Source organism: Oncorhynchus mykiss, chromosome 11 (genome assembly GCF_013265735.2).
Source record: "Oncorhynchus mykiss isolate Arlee chromosome 11, USDA_OmykA_1.1, whole genome shotgun sequence".
Taxonomy (NCBI): domain Eukaryota; kingdom Metazoa; phylum Chordata; class Actinopteri; order Salmoniformes; family Salmonidae; genus Oncorhynchus; species Oncorhynchus mykiss.
Genome location: NC_048575.1, coordinates 20,814,581 through 20,834,820, shown reverse-complemented (window position 1 = coordinate 20,834,820; position 20,240 = coordinate 20,814,581). Strand labels below are relative to the sequence as shown.

The following is a 20,240-nucleotide window of genomic DNA, read 5'->3' as shown; positions in this document are numbered from 1 at the left end:
TTTGTTTGCAATTACAGAGATCATACGTTTCCTGTAGTTCTTGACCAGGTTTGCACACACTGCAGCAGGGATTTTGGCCCACTCCTCCATACAGATCTTCTCTAGACCCTTCAGGTTTCGGGGCTGTCGCTGGGCAATACGGACTTTCAGCTCCCTCCAACGATGTTCTATTGGGTTCAGGTCTGGAGACTAGCTAGGCTACTCCAGGACCTTGAGATGCTTCTTACGGAGCCACTCCTTAGTTGCCCTGGCTGTGTGTTTCGGGTCGTTGTCATGCTGGAAGACCCATACACGACCCAAGTTCAATGCTCTTACTAAGGGAAGGAGGTTGTTGGCCAAGATCTCGCAATACATGGCCCCATCCATCCTCCCCTCAATACGGTGCAGTCGTCCTGTCCCCTTTGCAGAAAAGCATCCCCAAAGAATTATGTTTCCACCTCCATGCTTCACAGTTGGGATGGTGTCCTTGGGGTTGTACTCATCCTTCTTCTTCCTCCAAACACGGCGAGTGGAGTTTAGACCAAAAAGCTATATTTTCGTCTCATCAGACCACATGACCTTCTCCCATTCCTCCTCTGGATCATCCAGATGGTCATTGGCAAACTTCAGACGGGCCTGGACATGCGCTGGCTTGAGCAGGGGGACCTTGCGTGCGCTGCAGGATTTTAATCCATGACGGCATAGTATGTTACTAATGGTTTTCTTTGAGACTGTGGTCCCAGCTCTCTTCAGGTCATTGACCAGTTCCTGCCGTGTAGTTCTGGGATGATCCCTCACCTTCCTCATGATCATTGATGCCCCACGAGGTGAGATCTTGCATGGAGCCCCAGACCGAGGGTGATTGACCATCATCTTGAACTTCTTCCATTTTCTAATAATTGCGCCAACAGTTGTTGCCTTCTCACCAAGCTGCTTGCCTATTGTCCTGTAGCCCATCCCAGCCTTGTGCAGGTCTACAATTTTATCCCTGATGTCCTTACACAGCTCTCTGGTCTTGGCCATTGTGGAGAGGTTGGAGTCTGTTTGATTGAGTGTGTGGACAGGTGTCTTTTATAGAGGTAACAAGTTCAAACAGGTGCAGTTAATACAGGTAATGAGAGGAGAACAGGAGGGCTGTGAGAGCCGGAATTCTTACTGGTTGGTAGGTGATCAAATACTTATGTCATGCAATAAAATGCAAATGAATTACTTAAGAATCATACAATGTGATTTTCTGGATTTTTGTTTTAGATTCCATCTCTCACAGTTGAAGTGTACCTATGATAAAAATTACAGACCTCTACATGCTTTGTAAGTAGGGAAAAGCTGCAAAATCGGCAGTGTATCAAATACTTGTTCTCCCCACTGTACATTGAGTGTAGGATTACATTGTTCACTCACTAAATGTATATATGTAATGTTTTTTTGATGAAAGAGAATAAATTGAATGTACATGTTGTCAAGGTATAAAGATGTTTTTATTTTATTTATTTTTTATGACAATACATTTCTGTGCCGATTTAACCAACATGCAACAGGGCTAAATGCAGTTGCTATGGCAGGGGTTCAAACAAAAGTGCATTGTAGAGAAGCAAATTGCAATATGCTTTAAAAGTCAATGTTCCAGACATTCGCGGAGATCACATTCGGAGATCACATTCGGAGATCACATTCGGAGATCACATTCATGGCAAGCGCTGCGGATGTCGGCACATGCGTCAATTACCTTCAAAAGTCAAGTGCAATGCCCTTGTTTACAACACACCTTTGATTGAATCCCGGCCAAACACTCCTGGAAGAGACCAACTCATGTCACAGTAGAGTAGGTGTTATTTAGTCCACATGGGGTCATTAAAGTCACAGAGAAACACAGTATCAGCACCTATTGTACCGACGCAGACAATTAGGCTTAATAAATTAACAAGACTAAAACCCTGTATTCCGAATGTAAATTGTCCATTATTCTTTCATTTTTTTTGCATCCTCCTCTTCCTCTTCTTGCTGAGAGCCCAGACATCTTTCATTCCCAAGACCTCCATTTTATTCTCAGCTAGGAATAGAATTGCATTTTTGTCCAACAGTGTCAGAAGAATTTCTAATCACAGCATTCATCTAGATTCTACAGCTAGAAAGAGAAGAAATATTTCATCTATGGCTTAGATATAGAAAAAATACAATAGTACAGTATATTTCCATTGACTATCATAATTTTGCTGAATTTACATGTGAACAATTCCATGATAACATAACATTGCAGCATTCCATAAGAACCTACAGGACCCAATCTGTGTAACTACAACAGGAAAACACAGCATTCCCAGGGGATGGAACAGCATGATTGGTTTGTTCATTGTCACACGTTTGAGTTAGGGATAACTAAGGAATTGAATGAAGCTGGGAGGCTTTTAATAACAGTTTGTTATGGGACGGTATTACTGCATGTAAAGCCTTCAACAATATATTATACAACATGAGTGTTTTACATATTATTAGTGGCAAATGTATATCTAAACAAACCGTCAATGTTTCAAGGGATTACATAGAGCTGCATAGATTGAGAGCAAACAAAGTGTAAGTCAGACTGATACATACTTTAATTGAAGTTGGCCTACTTTGCAGTTATATGAATGATTCTGTCCCACAGTCTTTGACCACTATAAGAGGTTGAATATCATATTCTTGAATTTTTCAATGGGGAGACTGTGGCTGTGCCACTGTTACAGCATGATAGGGGTCAGACAGGGGTCTGTAACACAATACTTCTCCCTATCTCTTCCTTTTAGTGTGTGAACGTACGGTGTGTATGTTGCCGTACACTGGGCTATCTCCTCTCTGATTGGTCCCCTTCCTCATCCTGTCATACACAGGAACGTTCTCATAGTCGTTGCAGGACTACAAAGACATTAGAGCTATATTAGAGATATGTTAGAGATGTGCCACATTTATGGAAAAGCACTGACTGATACATGGAAACAAGATATAGTGCTATTTTATTAGTATCCACATTAGGAAATGACAAGATATAATGTTATATTCTTACCCGTCTCTGAGCTGGATGCAGTTTGGTTATGTACTTCGCTCTCATCTTCTTCTTTCTGAAGAGACAGACAGAGACAGACAGGCAGAGAGACGGGTAGAATAGCTGGTTATTTTGGTCCAGAAGCATACAACCATATTTACACTACCGGTCAAACGTTTTAGAACACCTACTCATTCAAAGGTTTTTCTTTATTTTTACTATTTTCTACATTGTAGAATATTAGTGAAGACATCAAAACTATGAAATAACACATATGGAATCTTGTAGTAAGCAAAAAAGTGTTAAACAATTCAAAATATATTTTATATTTGAAATTCTTCAAATAGCCACCCTTTGTCTTGATGACAACTTTGCACACGCTTGGCATTCTCTCAACCAGCTTCATGAGGTAGTCAGCTGGAATGCATTTCAATTAACAGGTGTGCCTTGTTAAAAGTTAATTTGTGGAATTTCTATCCTTCTTAATGCGTTTGAGCCAAACAGATGAGTTGTGACAAGGTAGAGGGGGATACAGAAGATGGCCCTATTTGGTAAAAGCCCAAGCCCATATTATGGCAAGAACAGCTGAAATAAGAAAAGAGAAACGACAGTCAATCATTACTTTAAGACATGAAGGTCAGTCAATACGGAAAATTTCAAGAACTTTGAAAGTGCAGTCTCAAAAACCATCAAGCGCTATGATGAAACTGGCTCTGATGAGGACCACCACAGGAAAGGAAGACTCAGAGTTACCTCTGCTGCAGAGGACAAGTTTATTAGAGTTACCAGCCTCAGAAATTACAGCCCAAATAAATGCTTCACAGAGTTCAAGTAACAGACACATCTCAACATCAACTGTTCAGAGGAGACCGTGTGATGGTGCTTTGCTGGTGACACTGTCTGTGATTTATTTAGAATTCAAGGCACACTTAACCAGCATGTCTACCACAGTATTCTACAGTGATACACCATCCCATCTGGTTTGCACTTAGTAGGACTATCATTTGTTTTTCAACAGGACAATGACCCACCACACCTCCAGTCTGTGTAAGGGCTATTTGACCAAGAAGGAGAGTGATGGAGTGCTGCATCAGATGACCTGGCCTCCACAATCCCCCGACCTTAACCAAATTTAGATGGTTTGGTTTGAGTCGGACCGCAGAGTGAAAGAAAAGCAGTGTGCTCAGCATATGTGGAAACTCCTTCATGATTGTTGGAAAAGCATTCCAGGTGAAGCTGGTTGAGAGAATGCCAAGAGTGTGCAAAGCAGTCGTCAAGGCAAAGGGTGGCTATTTTGAAAAATCTCAGATATAAAATATATTTGGATTTTGAACACTTTTTTAGTTACTACATGATTCCATATGTGTTATTTCATAGTGTTGATGTCGTCACTATTATTCTACAATGTAAAATAGTAATAGTAAAAATAAAGAAAAACCCTTGAATGAGTAAGTGTTCTAAAACTTTTGACCGGTAGTGTATATGGATGCGTTTTCATTCAAGATAAGAAGATGGACTGTGCATTTTTATGAGTGAACTCTGAGGAGCCAGGATGTATTAGTTAACTCATCATATATATCCCCCTCCCACACACACATACTGTACACTCCTAAAGCCCACACTCTACTGGAAGTACAGAACCTACACTTCTCGCTAAGAAAGCGAAATGAAAGTGCACTCTGAGTAAAACTCAGTGTGAGCGGTGGCCCGCCTCTCAGATATATGGTGCAGGGGAGGGACGGAGGGAGTGAAAGAAGGTTGGGGAAATGGAATTTCACAGCAAAAAGTTTATTCTCTAACAAATGAGTACCTCTAGTAGCTCTAGTCTCTATCTCTAGTAGCCTATTTATCTCTAACTGGGATGACTAATGCATGGTCTGTGAGGGGTACGTTACTAGTAAGAATATGTGGAACTTTTTCATTTATCACATACAGATCACATCCAAATAAAGTTTGACAGTGTAAAGGGGCAATAGGTACAAAGGGACCTTCTGCAAATAAAGTGTTCATCCGTGTGTGTCCACTGAATAAGTTTACCTAGGCTAAGAGTAAATATAACTAACTGTAAATTGTCCCTGCATGAAGAAATAATCTAGAAAGTCAACACTTACTGTACCTTTGCCACACAACCAGCATTACAATGACAGAGAGCAGCAGCAGAAGTCCTGACACCCCCCCTCCAATGTAGATTAGATACTCAGACAGGCTGAATTCAACTGAGAATGGATGGAGAAAAGAGAGGAGGAGAGAGGAAAGAGAATGGAGGGAGAAAGGAAGGGAGAAAAGAGGACATTAGACGGTTGTATGTTAACCTGTGTTTCCAAAATGGTAGGTGATATGTGTAGTTTCTTCACCCCTTGTGTCTTAAAGACTGGGTAGAAACATCTGGGTAAATAATAGTTTGCTTTCCACTTATCTAAACACCTCCTTGTCTCCTTAAACACACCCATCATCTAGAGAATATGAGTAATTCAGTTTTGCACCTGTACCAAACCGCTAACGGCCTTCGCCACATCCTGTGTCACTATGTCACTCACTGTGTGTATGATGTCATTGTTAGCAGAGTTGCATGTGTATACACAGCCTAATTAATACCTTGTCTCTATGCTGCATCTTGATCTATGCTGAACAAAAATATAAACGCAACATGCAACAATTTCCCAGATTTTACTTAATTTTCAGTTCATATGAGGAAATCAGTGAATTGAAGTAATCTATGGATTTCACATGACTTGGAATACAGATATGCATCTATTGGTCACAACAAAAAAAAACTCACAGTTTTTCTGTGCATTCAAAATGCCATTGATAAATACAATTGTGTTTGTTGTCCTTAGCTTATGCCTGCCCACACCATAACGCCACCAACACCATGGGGCACTCTGTTCACAACGTTGACATCAGCAAACTGCTCGCCCACACAATGCCATTAACGTGGCCTGCGGTTGTGAGGCATTGGAGGTGGCTTATGGTAGAGAAAATAATGTTAAATTCTCTGGCAACAGCTCTGGTGGACATTCCTGAAGTCAGCACACCAATTGCACACTCCCTCAAATCTTGAGACATCTGTGGCATTGGGCTGTGTGACAAAACTTGCCATTTTAGAGTGCCCTATTGTCCCTAGCACAAGGTGCACCTGTGTAATGATCATGCTGTTTAATCAGATTCTCGAAATGCCACACCTGTCAGGTGGATGGATTATCTTGATAAAATGCTCACTAACAGGGATGTAAACACATTTGTAAACAAAACCGTTTCGAGAAATAATATTTTTGTGCATTTAAAACAATTCTGGTATATTTTATTCCAGTTTATGAACATGGGAGCAGCACTTTACATGTTACGATTATATTTTTGTTCAGTGTAGATCATCATTGTCATGGAAATATGAGGTTGTTTTCACAGGGGACTGGTCTACCCAGGCTTTCAAGATCTCAACGTTACGGTGCACTGAAATACTGTATGAGTGATTATTATACTCAAGCTCAGCCCTAGGATGCACATTGGTCCTAATCACTTAAGGGAACTGAACTGGCTTTCAGTTCATCTCCGACTGGTGCAGATCAAACTGTTGATGGTTTTTAAAGTTATACATGTACACCTTGTCACAGTTACCTGTCTGGATATTCTAATTTCATTACACTCTCATAGCCATCACACAGTGGTAAAAATACTTTAAAGTATCCGTACATTACTACATTCCTAAAGAAAATAATGTCATTTTTACTCCATACATTTTCCCTGTCAACCAAAAGTACTTGTTACATGTTGACAGGAAAATGGTCCAATTCACACACTTATCAAAAGAACATCCCCGGTCATCCCTACTGCCTCTGATCTGGCGGACTCACTAAACACAAATGCTTTGTTTGTAAATTATGTCTGAGTGTTGGAGTGTGCCCCTAGCTATCCATCAAAAACAAATGAAATGTTTTTTACCTTTACTTTGGATACTTAAGTATATTTGAGCAATTACACTTACTTTAAATACTTAAGTATATTTAAAACCAAATATTTTTAGACTTTTACTCAAGTAGTATTTTACTGGGTGACTTTCACTTGAGTCATTGTCTTTTAAGGTATCTTTTTGAGTATTTTTACTCAAGTAAGACAGTACTTTTTGCACCGCTGTGTATTAGTAATTAAGTTGTCTGAAATTACCTTCGCTGGTTACAATTAGTCTGGTAATGTTTTAACTCTGACCTCTTACCTGGGCTAAGTACAGTCAGCAGCACAGTGGTGGTCTGTACCCCAGCGTCCGTATTGAAGAGACATCTATATAACCCTCCATCTTCCTCGCCCACATCATTGAGCTGCAGACGTGTGTCCAGTCTTTCTGAACAGTTCACTATCCCCCTGTGTGTGTAGTCTACTCCAAACAGACCACCATTCTCCAGCCGACACTTTGCCATGATGCCCACTCCACTGGCGCTACCATGGTCTAGCTTCTCGACTGTGACCTCATACACAGTCCCGTTATGTTCGTGGTTGCAGCTGATAGTCAGGTTGTCGCTCCTCTCTGCGATGAGTTCAGTGTCTGCTTGGATTACGTCAGGCTCAGGTTCTCTGGTGTGGATGTTAGTATCTCCATCTGTGATCCAGGGAAATTACAAAACAAAGGCAGAAAATGCTGAGAAAATTCACATTACTGTATATACAAAGGTATGTGGATACAACTTCAAATTAGTGGATTCAGCTATTTCAGCCACACCCGTTGCTGACAGGTGTATAAAATCGAGCACACTGCCATGCAATCTCCATAGACAAACATTGGCAGTAGAATGGCCTTACTGAAGAGCTCTGTGACTTTCAATGTGGCACTGTCATAGGATGCCACCTTTCCAATAAGTCCGTTCGTCAAATTTCTGCCCTGCTAGAGCTCCGGTCAACTGTAAGTGCTGTTATTTTGAAGATGAAACATCTAGGAGCAACAACAGCTCAACCGCCGAGCAGCCACACACAAGCCTAGGATCACCAGGTGATGAGACAAGATCAACATTTGGGTAAAAAAAGTAAAAAGTAAATATTTGTAAAGATTGTTTGTCGAGATCGGTGTGGAAGTACTTGACTGGCCTGCACAGGGCCCTGATCTCAACCCCATCGAACATCTTTGAAATTAATTGGAACGCTGACTGCAAGCCAGGCCTAATCGCCCAACATCAGTGCCGACCTCAGTAATGCTCATTGCTGAATGGAAACATGTCCCCGCAGCAATGTTCCAACATCTAGTGGAAAGCCTTCCCTAGAAGAGTGGAGGCTGTTATAGCAGCAAAGGGGGGACCAACTCCATATTAATGACCATGATTTTCTAATGTTGTCCACATACTTTTGGTCATGTAGTGTATATGTAGTGACATGATCAATACACACACACTGGCATAAAGCAGTTTCTCTGGGCCCCAACACAAGGTCGGCGTTCGGACATAGCTTTGCCTTAGCTAATAGGTAAGCCTATTGGGTCGTCATTTCTCAGGTTAAGCCTAACATTTCACAAAGACATTTTAGACTACTGACAACAATGTAATTACTTTTTCAGTAATTCAAGTTGGAAATTCAAGCAGTGCAGACTGTCCAATACATTTACAACGGAATACTAACCAGCTACCAATTTGATATAGTTGCAGTCTGAAGTTTGCATACACCTTTGCCAAATACATTTAAACTCAGTTTTTCACAATTGCTGATATTTAATCCTTGTAAAAATCCCCTGTCTTTGGTCAGTTAGGATCACCACTTTATTTTAAGAATGTGAAATGTCAGAATAATAGCAGAGAGAATTATTTATTTCAGCTTTTATTTCTTTCATCACATTCCCAGTGGGTCAGAAGTTTACATTCACTGAATTAGTATTTGGTAGCATTGCCTTTAAATTGTTTAACTTGGGTCAAACGTTTCATGTAGCCTTCCACAAGCTTCCCACAATAAGTTGAGTGAATTTTGGCCCATTCCTCCTGAGAGCTGATGTAAACGAGTCAGGTTTGTAGGCCTCCTTGCTCACACACCGCTATGGCCACTCAAATACATTGACTTTGTTGTCCTTAAGCCATTTTGCCACAACTTTGGAAGTATGCTTGGGGTCATTGTCCATTTCGAAGACACATTTGCAACCAAGCTTTAACTTCCTGAGTGATGTCTTGAGACGTTGCATCAATATATCCACATTATTTTCCTCCATCATTATGCCATCTATTTTGTGAAGTGCATCACGGTTGGGATGTGGTTCTTCGGCTTGCAAGCCTCCCCCCTTTTCCTCCTAACATAACGATGTTCATTATGGCCAAACAGTTCTATTTTTGTTTCATCAGACCAGAGGACATTTCTCTAAAAACTACGATCTTTGTCGCCATGTACGGTTTCTTCCTTGCTGAGCGGCCTTTTAGGTTATGTTGATATAGGACTCATTTTACTGTGGACTTAGATACTTTTGTACCTGTTTCCTCCAGCATCTTCACAAGGTCCTATGCTGTTGTTCTGGGATTGATTTGCACTTTTCGCACCAAATAACGTTCATCTCTAGGAGACAGAATGAGTCTCCTTCCTGAGCGGTATGATGGCTGTGTGGTCCCATGGTGTTTATACTTGCAAACTATTGTTTGTACAGATGAACGTGGTACCTTCAGGCGTTTGGAAATTGCTCCCAAGGATGAACCAGACTTGTAGAGGTTTACATTTTTTTTCCTGAGGTCTTGGCTGATTTCTTTTGATTTGCCCATGATGTCAAGCAAAGAGACATGGAGTTTGAAGGTAGGCATTGAAATACATCCACAGGTCCACCTCCAATTGACTCAAATTATGTCAATTAGCCAATCAGAAGCTTCTAAAGCCATGGCATACTTTTCTGGAATTTTCCAAGCTGTCAAGGCTTGGTAGGAAATGGGTCAACTTAGTGTATGTAAATTTCCCGACCCACTGGATACAGTGAATTATAAGTGAAATAATCTGTCTGTAAACAATTGTTGGAAAAATGACTTGTGTCATGTACAAAGTAGATGTCCTAACCGACTTGCCAAAACTATAGATTGTTAACAAGAAATTTGTGGAGTGGTTGAAAAACGAGTTCTAATGACTCCAACATAAGTGTATGTAAACCTCCGACTTCAACTATATATATATATATATATAATTGTTTTTTTTTTAAATATATAAATATTTTTTTAAATATATATATATATATATATATATATATATATATAATTGTTTTTTTTTTAAATATATAAATATTTTTTTAAATATATATATATATATATATATATATATATATATGCAAAGCTGTCTTGTATAGGCTACCGGAACCTGGTGTCCTTTGACAGCTCTTTGGTCTTGGCCATAGTGGAGTTTGGAGTGTGACTGTTTGAGGTTGTGGACAGGTGTCTTTTATACTGATAACAAGTTCAAACAGGTGCCATTAATACAGGTAACGAGTGGAGGACAGAAGAGCCTCTCAAAGAAGAAGTTACAGGTCTGTGAGAGCCAGAAGTCTTGCTTGTTTGTAGGTGACCAAATACTTATTTTCCACCATAATTTGCAAATCAATTCATTAAAAATCCTACAATGTGATTTTCTGGATTTTTTTCCCTCATTTTTATCTGTCATAGTTGAAGTGTACCTATGATGAAAAATGCAGGCCTCTCATCTTTTTAAGTGGGAGAACTTGCACAATTGGTGGCTGACTAAATACTTTTTTGCCCCACTGTATATACCATCTTTAGCTGCAATTTAGGTGTTATTTATAAACTTTATAAATTGCATTTATAAAATGACATCAAATAGCCTAACAGTGAGGAAAAAAGTAGTTGGCTTGAGGATAAATTCAGGCATGTATTTTTGAACTCTGGCTAATAGCCTACAAAAATGGGCTGCAATTTTCAAGGTAGATTAAATTAGTCCTAAATCCAATTAAATCCAGTTTGAGACTCCCCTCGTCTCCTGTGTGCTAATGTTTTCACCATGACCTGTATGTCCAGGTTGTGGGCCCGACTTATTGTCAACAGACATTCCTGAGACATTGTGCATTACATGTCCATTGAGCTGCACACAATTTTAACTTAGTCTTAAATTATGCATGGCAAGTTATACCAGAGATAAGGGACTGTTGATGTTGCAACCACACAACTCAAACGCCGGTTCCACACTATGAACGAAAATCGATTTTTTTTATATATATTTTTTGAAACCCTCAATAACTCCTATCAGCTATAGATAATATGTTTGCATCTGCCAATGTATTGGCTGTTCAGTATCCAAACGACCTGCCCCCAGAGTTTCATATACAGTTCAACTATTTCCATAAAGTGTTGAGACAGGGAATTATGGAGAATTAAAGATGTTGCAGAACTGCTTCATTTGAAGCACTTCTCATCTTCCCAGTTTCCCTGATGTTGCTATGGCAATCAAGACGTTTTCACCATCCCTGTAGCTGCCGCTTCTTCTGAGAGATCGTTTTCTAAACTAAAACTCAAAGAATTAGGCATACATAGGAAACAGGCTCTCGGGTCTGATATGCGCGTTTGAACACAGGCGTAAACTCCACTCATTGCACTGGCACCGTCGTAGCCTTGACCACGGCATTTGTTCACCGATATCCCCCTTATACCTTCAATCAGTTAATTATTTTTCAGGACCAGGTGCACTTTTTCAGTCACTTTCCTGAAGCCCAAGAAACAAACATTTTTCCTAGTACATATGGAAATTTAAAAAAGCTTTATGAAGGAAATACGTTTTGGAAGGTTACTGTCAAAATTATTTGTTACCGTACATAAGAAAATAGACAGATTTAAAAAGGTGCATGGGCATAGTAATAACACTGGGATTGATGAAAACAATCACCATTATCAGTCAAAGTATTTGGTACGAGCTAGTCAAACTCAATTATTGTAGACAACATATTCTAAATGAAAATACACAAGAAGTCCTAGACAGTACCTGCTTCACTACCTGCACCATCCTCTTCCACAGTCCCTGTGTCCTCCACCTCCACCCGTATGTCTCTCGCCCAGGATCCTTTAGGAAAGGTTTGAACAGAGCAGTGGTAGAGCCCTGCGTCCTCCTGGGTGACCTTACTGATGGTGATACTGCCATCCATGGGTGTGGTCTTCTGGAACTGGATCCTGGTCTGGTAGTACTGGGAGATGGACACTCCGTACTCAGGGTGATACACAGCTACAGGGGCCTTCTCAAACCGGATCAGTTTGGTCCAGGAGACCATGCTGAGGTTCCCTTCCCATGGACACACACACTCTAGAACCATCCCTTCCTTAAGCTTCACCGTGGTAACATCTCTCTGCTGCACAGAAACTGGACATGGCAGAGGGCATGTTTTCATACATGTGTACAGTATTACATTTATCTGATTTTAGCTGGTCAGTTCATCAGGAATACTAGTAATTCTCAATAACCATTCTGACCTAAGGTTATCTCCAGTTTATTTTTATTCAGATTAATCGCATCCCGTGTAGTTGGTAGAGCATGGTGCTTGCAACGCCAGGGTTGTTGGTTCGATTCCCAAAGGGGACCAGCACAAAAATGTATGCACTACCGCAAGTTGCTCTGGATAAGAGTGTCTGCTAAATTAATCAAATGTAAAAGAAATAAAAATAATAATTGATATGGAGTTGCAGCCCTTAGTACATAGTTAATCACAGGAATTATGACATGGAAATTATGCTTAGAGCAGAATGAAAAGCCTGTAAGAAGAACCTTCATCACGTAGTCAGCTGCTCCAATTGAAGATGAAGCAGTCATCAAATACATTTCCCTCTTTAGAGTCTCTCCCCTGGGTATCACTAATTTGGAGAATATTAGCCCACACAAATCAACAGAAATGGTAATAGCTGATGATCAAAATTTTAAAAAAAAATCACTCGATCAGACTTCCATCTAGACAACAGATTAAAAAAACAATCCCTTGGGGAGATAGCTAGTCTGACAGGTTCAGAAGAAGTGTCTTTTCACTGTATTAGTCCTGTTAAGGCAACAGGGGAGCGTTGCCCATCTAAAGATTAACTAATTAACATGGACTCTGTACGAGTAAAGGGACGTTTGAGAAGCTGATGAGATGGTTGGTGTTCCTGTAGTCTCCTAATTAAGAGTTGAAGAGAGAATGTCTGAACGCAGTCTGATTGTTGTGGAAACATGCATAGAGAATAAGGACAATGAGAAGTCAAAGAGAATCCTTTGTAGTTTTAATCCTAACAGCTCATGGTATGCTATCTTCAAGCAACTAAATAAATACTAAAACACATCTGGGTGAATATTTCAGTAATAATGTTTTATGTTGAGACTTTTAACAGCAGTAAACTTAAATATTTACCAAGCGTAAGACAACAAATAGCCTACCTAGCTAAACCAACAACTTTCAATGTTCTGCTTTATAATCCAGTGTACAAGTATACAACAAAAAGTTACATTTCCCTGATCAACATTATTCTTTAAAATAATAAAAGTGACATTCCCATACCTTCGAGACTGGAGAGAAAGATGAGGAGTACCATGAAGTACCAGTGGTCCTTTTGTACAGCCTCCATCTTGGCCCTCTGAGGCAGAATGAAAGCTGCATTGATGAGATGAGTGGAGAGGCAACAGGGCTGCACTTCCTACTAGCTGTCTCTCGCGCTACAGAGCAAGATTACATCCCAAATGGCAACCTATTCCCTATTTAGTGCACTACTTTTGACCCAAAGGGGTCTGGTCAAAAGTAGTGCACTATACAGGGAATACATTGCCTTTTGGGACAGAAACAAACACTTTAGTCCATGGGAGGGGCCGGGGGGGTGGGGGGGGGGACACACCAAGCTAACCCTTTGTTAGCTCATTCTACACAGAGGGACACTTTATATGCAGGGTGAGTGGTGGGTGGAAAGCTTAGTCCTGCTAGCTTATGCTATCAGGCTACTACAGAGAGGTGCTGTGTGTTGCAGTGGTTTATTGTAAACCATAGACTAGTAATTATAAAATATATATTTAGATACTGGGAAATATTGTGTGTAGCACTACCTTCGGTGTGTAATTCTGCAGCAGCTCTGGTTAGCTGTGTGTTTGACTGAAATGCGGTGTTGGGGTTGACACAACCAGAGGTGACATCTCCCTTTTCCAGCCACAGTTCCACCACTGTTGCGCTATTTCAAAATGACAGCCTTTCCTACACAGGCCTCATTTAGAGGAAATGGTATCATTGTACTTATTCAAGGCTATATCTTGGAGTTGTCTTCTAAGGTATCAGGTTCAGAACGTCATTCTGAAACATTATATTATCGTGTAAGCATAAAAGTCAGACATTCTTTTTCTGCCATCATTATTTACTTTAATTTATGATTCAATCCCCAAAATATGTACAAAACCTACAAAAACATCACAGATCGTAGAAAAGATGTAGGGACATTAAAAAAACGATATCTACTGTATCAAGTTTGCACACATATATTCACTTCAAATATAAATAAGGTTTCGAGGTGTCTACATTCTGTCAGATTGCATCAATGTGTCAGTCAGGTATTCAGCAGCTGAATTAAGTTCTCAAGGCACTTCAACAGGTAGGTGTTCATGATGTCAGGATTTTTCTCTGCATCTGACAAAAAAAAGATAGACACACAAATTGAGGCAATAGAGCACAATAACAACAGGACAGTGACACATCAAACATTTTCAGCACATTCAGTGTCTGGTTTTACCTTTCTTAGCAACTTTATAGGCTTCATGCACCCTGAGTCTGACAGAGGGACACTTCAAAGTGGTCTTGGCCTTAGGTGAGGAATCACAACGGCAGGTTAGAGACAGCTGTACTTCATATAAATGAGCTCTTATGATTCTAAAAATGATGTGTGTGTGTGTGTGTGTGTGTACCTTCTGGTAGTTGTGGAGCAGGGCCCATAGTGCCGAGGCCCCTATAGAGCGAACCTCAGCCTCTTTACTGTCCAGACAGGACACCAGCACCCTCATGGCCTTATCTGGACAGGGACATATAATTCATGTCGGACATAGTGTTATTCTTGAAAATAAAACATTTCCCATTCATAAAATGACACATCATTAGCAAAGACAAGAGAGTTTGACAGGGTGTGATGGTGAAACAAAGACCACTTCTGTTCACACATCCTGTTTCAGATCGTTTCCTGTTACAGTTCAGCACAAAGTATCAAAAGAGAAGACCTAACAGCTTCCATTTCATTTCAAACACCCACCTTTTACATTCACATACGCATACAGGAAGCCAAAGCTTTCCACTGGAAAGAACAAAACCCGAATTCAAAAGAAGACCCCTAAAATGTCATCAGATTGCATTTTGTGTAAACGTGATGCAAGGGTACAAATAGGGCAATTTAAACACAGAAACCATTTCTCAACATCTCTCCCTGTCTCTCTCTCTCTCTGATAAAAACATCCATGTGTATACCCTGTGTTCCATCCCTACCGTTGGCCAGAACTTTGGGTTTGTTGGCAGAGCTGAAACAGACATTGTGGAGGATGAGGAGGGCATTGTCCGTCGTGGTGATGGGCCTGCTCCCATTGCCATAGTGACGGTGGCGTTGGGGCTGCGTAGCGGCCAGGTCAGCAAGAAGGTCCAGGGCTCCAGTCAGCCTCAGGACACTCAGCTGGCCGTCCTCACCGAAGGAGACACTCAGGAGCAGCCTCAGCCACAGGCCCAACAGCCCCCCGGCACCCGTCTTACTGCCTGGCTTAGGGACAGGCAGGGACAGGAACGGCTGCAGGAAGTTACTCTGGAGGGAGAGTGACAACCAGGGAGAGAGAAAAATGAGATTCAGCCAGGTTTTGATTGAAACTGACAAAGACATCTGAAATCGAGAGCTTTGTTAAAGTTTACAGAGTGCAGAGACTCAACTTACAGTATTTACAGTAAAGATAAGTTTTTAACCAGTAGTCACATTGACACCGTCTCCAATCATTTTACCTTCTGCAGGGCCAGGTTTGATGACAATGTGGTAAGGGGTGTAAGGGTAATGTAATAGGGGTAATAATGTAGTACATTACCTTGTGCAGGACTCCTTTACAGTCCTTGTTGATGGCCAGATTGGCCAGCAGGGAGAAGGCCAGCTGCTGGACAGGGCTGTTGTCAGGGGCAACCCCAGAAGCCAGCTTCATGACGCAGTGCATCAGGGAGCCACCTGGGGGCCCTCGGGGGCCAGAGGCCAAACCACAACACAGAGAGCTACAAGCTGGAGGGAGAGGAGAGAAAGAGGAAAAAAGTAGCAAATCAAGAAAAGTATGAGTATTATTGACACTGACAGACAGGTGTAGAGGCAGGATATGATAGGTGAGAGGTTGTGATGAGAGGCAGGACAGGATAGGTGAGAGGTTGTGATGAGAGGCAGGATATGGTAGGTGAGAGGTTGTGATGAGAGGCAGGATATGATAGGTGAGAGGTTGTGATGAGAGGCAGGACAGGATAGGTGAGAGGTTGTGATGAGAGGCAGGATATGATAGGTGAGAGGTTGTGATGAGAGGCAGGATATGATAGGTGAGAGGTTGTGATGAGAGGCAGGACAGGATAGGTGAGAGGTTGTGATGAGAGGCAGGATATGATAGGTGAGAGGTTGTGATGAGAGGCAGGATATGATAGGTGAGAGGTTGTGATGAGAGGCAGGACAGGATAGGTGAGAGGTTGTGATGAGAGGCAGGATATGATAGCTGAGAGGTTGTGATGAGAGGCAGGATATGATAGGTGAGAGGTTGTGATGAGAGGCAGGACAGGATAGGTGAGAGGTTGTGATGAGAGGCAGGATATGATAGGTGAGAGGTTGTGATGAGAGGCCTGATAGGTGAGAGGTTGTGATGAGAGGCCTGATAGGTGAGAGGTTGTGATGAGAGGCCTGATAGGTGAGAGGTTGTGATGAGAGGCCTGATAGGTGAGAGGTTGTGATGAGAGGCCTGATAGATAGGTGAGAGGCCTGATAGATCCTGTAGTATTTATTCCGTATTAACAAGGTGTGTCGGTCAGAGAGTAGAGTCTCACAAGGAGTGGGGCTGCTTGCCTGCCGATGGGTTATAGAGGTTGTATAGGCCTATATCTACAGCCTAGTTGGAGTACCCAGATCAAGGAAAATGCATGTCTTTTTGACAAAATAATAACATTTCACAAAAAGTGTGTAGCATTCACAACTTTAAATTGTCTTCATCAGGCTTCGCTAAACTAAGAACATTGCGTCTAAAATCGTTTTGGGGTCTGTTAATCTACAGCCCAGTCAAAGTGAAAAATTCATGTTTTTAGAACAGACAAATAATCTAAACTGAACAAAAATATAAAACTCATTGTGTAAAGTGTTGGTCTCCATTCCTGTCATTATTGAAAGAGATTGTGATATCTCACATCTCAAAACAGGGCTACTTAATGTTATATCCCTCACTTCCAAGGCAGTTATAGTCAATGAACTAACCACTGATCATAACCTTGATGTGATTGGTCTGACTGAAACATGGCTCAATCCCGATTAATTTTCTGTGTTAAATAAGGCCTCTCCTCCAGGTTACACTAGTGACCATATCCCCCACGCATCCCACAAAGGCGGAAGTGTTGTTAACATTTACGACAGCATAAACTATTTAAATAAATAAGACTGCATTTTCTTCTTTTGAGATTGTTGTCTTTGCAGCCTACTCAATGACTTTGTATAGCTACTGTTTACAGACCTCCTGGGCCATATACAGCGTTCCCCAAGAGAGGATGGCCGTCACTTCGACAAAAAGATCATGATCATTAGAAAGCAAATTACGGATTCCTCTTTGAATCTGCACATTTCTCCGAAACTCAGTTTTCCTGAGTCGGCACAGAACTGCCAGGACCTATGATAAATGGAGACACTAAAGTTTTTTAATCCTGTATCTCTCGACACAAAAATAGTCATGGCCTCTAAACCTTCTAGCTGCCTACTGGACCCTATACCAACTAAACTACTGAAAGAGCTACTTCCTGTGCTTGGCCCTACTATGTTGAACATAATAAACAGCTCCCTATCCTCCGGATGTGTACCAAACTCACTAAAAGCAGCAATAATAAAGCCTCTCCTAAAAATGTCAAACCTTGACCCAGAGTATGATATATATCTTTTTTTTTACTCATTGGCCTATATCGAATACCTCATTCCTCTAATTTATTGGGGAAAAAGCTGTTGCGCAGCAACTCACTGCCTTCCTAAAGATAAATAATATATACAAAACTCTCCAGTCTTGTTTTAGACCCCATCATAGCACTGAGACTGCCCTTGTGAAGTTGGTAATTTTAATGGAGTCAGACCAAGGCTCTGCATCTGTCCTCATGCTCCTAAACCTTAGTGCCGATCTAAACCAAGTTCTTGCCTGGTTTAGATCTTATCTGTCGGAAAGATTTCAGTTAGTCTCTGCGGATGTTTTGTCCTCTGACAAATCAATTGTAAGTGTTGGTGTTCCTCAAGGTTCCGTTTTTGTTTTTACTATATATTCTACCTCTTGGTGATGTCATTCGGAAACACAATGTCAACTTTCACTGCTATGCGGACAATACTATACTGCTATGCTTTACATTGATAAAACATGGTGAAGCCCCAAAATTGCTTACCCTCGAAGCCTGTGTTTCAGACATTTTTCACAGGTCAATTCTTCACTTCTAAACTCAGACAAAACAGAGGTGCTAGTTCTTGGTCCCAAGAAACAAAAGAGATCTGCTGTTTGATCTGACAATTAGTCTTGATGGTTGTACAGTCGTCTCAAATAAAAGTGTGAAGGACCTCGGCGTTACTCTGGACCCTGATCTCTCTTTAACGAACATATCAAGACTGTTTCAAGGCCGGCTTTTTTCCATCTTCGTAACATTGCAAAAAAAATGTCAAAAAACGATGCAGAAAAACAAATCAATGCTTGTGTCACTTCTAGATTAGACTACTGCAATGCTCTACTCTCCGGCTACCCGGATAAAGCACTAAATAAACTTCAGTTAGTGCTAAATACAGCTGCTAGAATCTTGAACTAAAAGATTGTATCATATTACTCCAGTGCTAGCCTCTCCACACTGGCTTCCTGTTAAGCCTGGGCTGATTTCAAGGTTTTACTGCTAACCTACAAAGCATTACGTGGACTTGCTCCTAACCATCTCTCCGATTTGGTCCTGCAGTACATACACTTACGCTACGGTCAAAAAATGCAGTGCCTCCTTGTTGTCCCCAGAATTTCTAAGCAAACAGCTAGAGGCAGGGCTTTCTCCTATGGAAGTACATTTTTATGGAATGGTCTGCCTATCCATGTGAGAGACGCAGACTCAGTCTAAACTTTTAAGTCTTTACTGAAGACTCATCTCCTCAGTAGGTTTTATGATTGAGTGTAGTATGGCCCAGGGGCGCAAAGGCGAACGGCAAGGCACTGGAGTGACGAACCGCCCTTGTTGTCTTTTCCTGGCTGGCTCCCCTTTCTACACTTGGATTGTATGCTTCTGACCCGATTACGGAGGCTGAGTCACTGGCTTACTAGTTCTCTTCCATACCATCCCTAGGAGGGGTGCTTCACATCGTGCCAGGCTTTTTTGTGCTACACAGGACTTGAGTGGGTTGAGTCACTGATGTGATCTTCCTGTCCGGTCTTGCGCCCCCTTGGGCTCATGCGATGGAGGAGATCTTTGTGGCCTATACTCAGGCTTGTCTCAGGGTAGTAAGTTGGTGGTCTGTTGATATCCCTCTAGTGGTGTGGGGGCTGTGCTTTGGCAAAGTGAGTGGGGTTAAATACTGCCTGGACCTGTCCGGGAGTATCGTTGAATGTGGCCAGTGTCCCCGACCCTCCCCTGTCTCAGCCTCCAATATCTATGCTGCAATTGTCTATGTACCAGGGGGGCTAGGGTCAGTCTGTCCTTTCTGGTGAAATATTCTTGTCCTATCTGGTGTCCAGTGTGAACTTAAGTATACTAAGTCTCTCTCCCTCCCAGAGGACCTGAGCCCTAGGACCAAGCCTCAGGACTACCTGGCCTGATGACTCCTGGCTGTCCCCAGTCCACCTGGTCGTGCTGCTGCTCCACCGTCAACTGTTCTGTCTGCGGCTATGGACCTGTTCACCGGACGGCCTACCTTGTCCCAGACCTGCTGTTTTCAACTCTCCCTCTCTCTACCACTGAATACTCGGCTACGAAAAGCCAACTGACATTTACTCTTGAGGTGCTGACCTGTTGCACCATCTACAATCAATGTTGTAGAGGGTGCTGGTCATCTATGAACGTTTGAACATCTTGAAGAACGATCTGGCATTAACGGTCATGTAGACTTATCTCCACATG

The 20,240-nt window shown here is 41.6% G+C and overlaps 2 protein-coding genes across 8 annotated transcripts in view; both read right to left on the bottom strand.

Moving 5' to 3' along the window:
* Positions 1-1,438: 1,438 nt before the first annotated feature.
* Positions 1,439-13,658, bottom strand: cd226 (CD226 molecule). Of its 6 annotated transcripts, none has more exons than XM_021620473.2 (6): positions 13,455-13,658; positions 11,921-12,292; positions 7,209-7,589; positions 5,110-5,214; positions 3,020-3,074; positions 1,439-2,104 (listed from the first exon to the last, which is right to left on the bottom strand). In XM_021620473.2, exons 1-5 carry the CDS (start codon positions 13,519-13,521, stop codon positions 3,061-3,063), a joined length of 939 nt encoding a protein of 312 aa, XP_021476148.1. In that variant the 5' UTR covers positions 13,522-13,658; the 3' UTR covers positions 1,439-2,104; positions 3,020-3,060. The 6 variants fall into 6 exon arrangements, with proteins under 6 accessions (XP_021476148.1, XP_021476146.1, XP_021476143.1 ...); XM_021620471.2 differs by having other exon boundaries at positions 1,439-2,029; XM_021620468.2 differs by having other exon boundaries at positions 1,439-2,871; positions 5,115-5,214.
* A 613-nt stretch (positions 13,659-14,271) lies between these two features.
* The window catches only part of rttn (rotatin), a 59,979-nt gene continuing 54,010 nt past the window's right edge, over positions 14,272-20,240 (bottom strand). For both annotated transcript variants that reach the window (XM_036935152.1, XM_036935151.1), the window contains exons 45-49: positions 15,983-16,167; positions 15,405-15,711; positions 14,837-14,940; positions 14,665-14,734; positions 14,272-14,561 (exon numbers count right to left, since the gene is read on the bottom strand). In XM_036935152.1, the coding sequence (XP_036791047.1) occupies positions 14,482-14,561; positions 14,665-14,734; positions 14,837-14,940; positions 15,405-15,711; positions 15,983-16,167 (746 nt within the window). In that variant the 3' untranslated portion in view covers positions 14,272-14,481. The remainder of the gene's footprint in view (positions 14,562-14,664; positions 14,735-14,836; positions 14,941-15,404; positions 15,712-15,982; positions 16,168-20,240) is intronic.

Coding starts and splice junctions, on each gene's coding strand:
- cd226 (XM_021620468.2), bottom strand. CDS start 13,521: ATGGAGGCTGTACAAAAGGACCACTGGTACTTCATGGTACTCCTCATC. Junction 12,293..13,454: donor CTTTCTCTCCAGTCTCGAAG/GTATGGGAATGT, acceptor TGCCATGTCCAG/TTTCTGTGCAGCAGAGAGAT. Junction 7,590..11,920: donor TGGTGCAGGTAGTGAAGCAG/GTACTGTCTAGG, acceptor CCTGGATCACAG/ATGGAGATACTAACATCCAC.